General features: G+C 37.9%; 2 protein-coding genes across 2 annotated transcripts in view; both read left to right on the top strand.

Annotated features, from left to right (window-relative positions):
- Positions 1-4: 4 nt before the first annotated feature.
- LOC110225301 (extensin-2-like) lies at positions 5-1,004 on the top strand (the record flags this gene model as incomplete). Its single annotated transcript, XM_021014689.1, has 1 exon — positions 5-1,004. A coding segment is annotated over one exon (759 nt), but the record flags the coding sequence as incomplete, so codon positions are not given.
- Positions 1,005-3,457: 2,453 nt separating this feature from the next.
- Positions 3,458-5,015, top strand: part of LOC9329472 (chaperonin 60 subunit beta 4, chloroplastic) — a 2,389-nt gene continuing 831 nt past the window's right edge. The window contains 6 exon segments of the mRNA XM_021014696.1: positions 3,458-3,771; positions 3,841-3,966; positions 4,054-4,191; positions 4,274-4,369; positions 4,466-4,708; positions 4,793-4,951. Coding sequence (XP_020870355.1) covers positions 3,628-3,771; positions 3,841-3,966; positions 4,054-4,191; positions 4,274-4,369; positions 4,466-4,708; positions 4,793-4,951 — 906 coding nt within the window. The 5' untranslated portion in view covers positions 3,458-3,627.

The following is a 5,015-nucleotide window of genomic DNA, read 5'->3' on the forward strand; positions in this document are numbered from 1 at the left end:
GATATATGTTTACAAGTCTTCACCACCTCCTCCGTATGTTTATAGTTCTCCTCCACCTCCACCATATGTTTACAAGTCTCCACCACCACCTCCTTATGTCTATAGCTCTCCACCGCCTCCTCCATATGTTTACAAGTCGCCACCTCCTCCTCCTTATGTTTATAGTTCTCCACCGCCTCCTCCATATGTTTACAAGTCTTCACCACCTCCTCCGTATGTTTATAGTTCTCCTCCACCTCCACCATATGTTTACAAGTCTCCACCACCACCTCCTTATGTCTATAGCTCTCCACCGCCTCCTCCATATGTTTACAAGTCGCCACCACCTCCTCCTTACATTTATAGCTCTCCACCGCCTCCTCCATATGTTTACAAGTATCCCCCTCCTCCTCCATATGTCTACAGCTCTCCACCGCCTCCTCCATATGTTTACAAGTCTCCCCCTCCTCCTCCATACGTCTACAAATCTCCACCACCACCTCCGTATGTGTACAAGTCGCCACCACCTCCTCCTTACGTCTACAACTCTCCACCACCACCTCCGTATGTCTACAAGTCGCCACCACCTCCTCCTTACATCTACAACTCTCCACCACCACCTCCGCATGTCTACAAGTCGCCACCATCTCCTTCTTACATCTACAGCTCTCCACCACCACCTCCCTATGTCTACAAGTCGCCACCACCTCCTCCTTACGTTTACAAGTCTTCACCGTCACCTCCAAGCTATAGCTATAGCTCTCCCCCTCCTCCAATATACTAACCAAACATATACATGATGAACCGGATTTTTTTAAAAACGATATATTCGTTTAGAGATCAGCCATCATATTCATGGAATAAAATTTTCCTTTCTATATTTTCGTAAATAAGAAATGCATTATTTGGTTTGGACCCATGTGCATTTTGTTGTTTGATCGTTGCTTTTAGTGTTGTTGTCCTCTTTAAGAGATCAATATTCTTGTCGTCCATTTGTAACTATTTAACAATCGTAATAAATTTTATTGAGGTTTAAATCTATCTATTAATCTTGGCGCCTCTCGAAGTTTGCATGTTTAAGTTAAATATTTTCATAGTTCTAGATTATGATTATGGAAATTGAAAGCTGATATATCGCAGTTTATATACAAAAGATTACTAGAACATTGAAATTGAAGTGTACGTGTATAATTAAAAGTCAGTATAAGGATCGCGCGCGATTCATTCTCGTCAACAAGAATAGGTAGTAGCTATGGAGAGGAGACATTTAGTCTTGGTTTAGAACTACTGTTTACCAATTAAGTGATAGAGAAGTGGGAAAGAAACTTCTTAAACTGACGTCGAATTTGAATTGACATTACAACTTCAAACTCGTCTACCTATTTAAATATGTAATATGGTAATTAAGGGCTAATCACCAAAGACATATATAGTCTTCTCTAGTTTTTCTTTAGACAAAATCTTACGCTAATTTGACTTATTAACAAATATATAAAACTATTTCTCTAAGAAGCATTCATAAACTACAATAAAAAAAAAGATATTATAGTTGTCGTGTATATAGAAAAACTGGTTCCTATCTATTACGACCATTCAAAACTAAATTGGTAAAAAGAAATCAGACTGATAAAAGGTGAGACCTAAAGACTAAGAGCAAACAAGTTTAGTCGACATGACCAATCTTCAAAATTGGCCATCTTCACTTGTGTTGGTTTTGATCTTGTATGCAGATTGATCCCTTATACAAAATGTCTAGTACACATTACGATCACCACAAAACATTATTGGAGACAAGATATTTCTCACCTATTATAGATTTTTTTTTAATATAATTATGTAACTGAACTCGGCCCAAACGTAACATATTAACACGGCCCTTCGATATTTCATATAGTATTATAAATTACCGTCAACAATAAAACGACATGCAGTTGCTTATTGAAGTGATAAAACGACAGAAACAGTGTTAAGAAAACCAACGTTTTAAGAAGAAACCCCGACCCGGTTCTTAATTAACCTAACCCAGTCTTCTTATAAAATGCTTCGTCCATGAGTCCGTAACCCAACCAGCCGTCAAAACCATCCTTCTCAATTCATTCATCGATTTATTTATAGGATCGTATCGTAAAGTTTGTTGATTTATGTGTGTGTTGCCCTAAAGGTTGGATCTTTATCTTTTTTTGCTTGCAATAGTAATCAGAGCACCGTATAGCCCCTTGCATCTTTGAGTTTTATAGATGCAAGGAACAAATCGAGAAAAGGGTACTCTATTGGTGCAATATTTTGGCTTTTACGCTTCTTTTGTTGGGTTGTTCAATAGTTGATCTTCTCAGAATTGCGTATTGACCAATAGTAATTTGGGTTTTTGAGTGCTGATGATTGTATTGTTAGGAAAACAGAGCATGATGATGAGAAAATTTGCCTCTGAATTCAAAATTCATGTTGATATAATTATTATACAACCTTCAAAGTTCTCTGAATTGCTCTGTTGTCTCTTTTTTAAATCCGTTTTTTTTTTTTTTTGCTGTTTGTGAGTCAGAGATCTGTATCTGATTCAATAAAATTAGTTGGTTATGCTTTTTAGTTTTTAGTTTTCCTCAGAATTGCTCAATTTTTGATTTGCACCTAAGAAAATCATAGTCTGTTTTAACTGATTTAATGTTTCAGACTACACGAGCATGGTGCTATATGAAATTTCTTCTATGAGTAGTTCTCGTGCCATATTTAGCACTTTGCTTTCATATATGGCTCAAACTTTGGAAGAGTATATGATTTTGTTTTGTATAAACACTATCAATTGTTTCAGATTTAACGCAGATACTTTCAGATTCAACCAGATTCACTTGTTTCTCATGACTTTGAAAGTATCAGAGAATTGAATTGGCCACATTAAATTTTGAGCAAAATCGATATGGAAGACGCTTAAGCAAAAATGTCTTGAATTTGACATATGCTCTCCTTTTGAGAGCATTACTGACCAAATACGTATGAACAAGAGATGGCTTATACTATCAAAGTATTTTCATGGGGATATTCAAGGGTCTTACTCACCAATGTAATAAGTTACAGAACACCAACATCAGCAAAATTACAAGACTTAGTTCTGTAGGACATCTTAAATTGATTTAGCTAAAAACATTTCCTCAAATGTTCAATTTGCTTCCTGTTGTGTTTTTCCACCTAATTGGTTAACTTGATTGCAAGCCTAATTGGTTAACTTGATACCTTTAATCGACTATGCAATCTCAATAGGTGACTATTTATGTGATGTGACTAAATTAGGTGACTACCTTGATTGATACTCTTCTTTTTCAACTTCAATTTCTCATGGAATGGATACAATAGAACATTCATTCAAACTAAATGCGATTCTTTGACAGTGTTTATGACTTATTGTCGCTTTGAAAGCATTTGCAAGTGACTAATCAAAGACAACATGTTCCTAATGTACCTCATATACCTGAAAATTTGAAAGAACTAAAGACCCTTTTGAGTGTTAAATGGGTTTCTTCTTCTGTTGGGCTCGGCCCAACAAAATTAGTTCCAATAACTCGGAACGAGGAGATATGACATCTTTTTCCCACCTTATAATCTTGTTACTCACAGAAGCTGATAATTTTTTTGTAGTCCTTGCTCGTTTTAACGGCAATGGCTTCCTCACTCTCTGCGTTGCCTTTTTCTGATCGAACTTTCCGTAAAAAGCCTTCTTCTTCGAATTTCTTCCTTAGAGCAAGAGCTGCTGCAAAAGAAGTTCACTTTAACCGTGATGGCGCTGTCACCAAGAAGCTTCAGGTTCTCTCCTTCTTCTTTCAGGCCTTCTTATAGAATTTCGTTTTCTTATGATGGAAAATGGTGGTGAAGGCAGGTGCAGATATGGTCGCTAAGCTATTAGGCGTGACATTAGGTCCAAAGGGACGAAACATAGTGTTGCAGAACAAGTACGGACCTCCCAAGATCGTCAATGACGGTGAAACTGTTCTTAAAGAGGTTTCACACTTTCCTTTATAGTCCCACACGCTTCTGATGGTCGATGAAATGGAAAAAACCATAATTACCTTTTATTGTGTGGTGTAGATTGAATTGGAGGATCCTTTAGAGAATGTTGGCGTGAAACTTGTGAGGCAAGCGGGTGCTAAGACTAATGACCTTGCGGGTGATGGTTCCACTACATCTATAATTCTTGCTCATGGCCTTATTACTGAAGGTATTAAGGTATACAGATTCCCATTATGACCAATTGGATAATGTATCACCATACCAGCTTCTACTTTTGAACCCATTTTCTCATCTTCAGGTGGTTTCTGCTGGAACAAATCCCATCCAAGTGGCCCGTGGTATTGAGAGAACCGCAAAAGCTCTTGTTTTAGAGCTCAGGTCAATGTCCAGAGAGGTGAAAGATCCCTGCCTTTGAACCCTTGAGAGTACTCATGAGAATGGAGTAATTAGTTAGCCTTAATGGAAAAAACCGCGAACTTCGTGTTTGCAGATTGAAGATCATGAGCTTGCTCATGTTGCAGCAGTTAGTGCCGGGAATGACTACGAAGTTGGAAACATGATTTCCAATGCTTTTCAACAAGTAGGAAGGACTGGTGTAGTAACAATAGAGAAAGGAAAATACCTAGTGAACAATCTTGAGATTGTCGAAGGAATGCAGTTTAATCGTGGTTATTTATCGCCTTACTTTGTCACTGACCGAAGGAAGAGGGAAGCTGAATTCCATGATTGCAAGGTCTGAACCAAAACCTCTTAAGTTTTTTTCTGGTTTGCTTGCAATACCAATGGCTAAGAGTATACCTTCTTTGTGTTGTTGTAGCTGCTTTTAGTTGATAAGAAAATAACCAATCCAAAAGACATGTTCCAGATATTGGATTCTGCTGTTAAAGAGGCCTTTCCAGTTCTTATAGTTGGCGAAGATATTGAGCAAGACGCTCCTGCTCCTGTTATTAGGAACCAACTAAAAGGTAATCTGAGCGTGGCAGCCATATAAGCTCCTGCCTTTGGGGAGCGCCAGAGTCCTGCTTGGATGATCTTGCCAT

The sequence above is a fragment of the Arabidopsis lyrata genome (assembly GCF_000004255.2).
Source record: "Arabidopsis lyrata subsp. lyrata unplaced genomic scaffold ARALYscaffold_1, whole genome shotgun sequence".
NCBI classification, from domain to species: Eukaryota; Viridiplantae; Streptophyta; class Magnoliopsida; order Brassicales; family Brassicaceae; genus Arabidopsis; species Arabidopsis lyrata.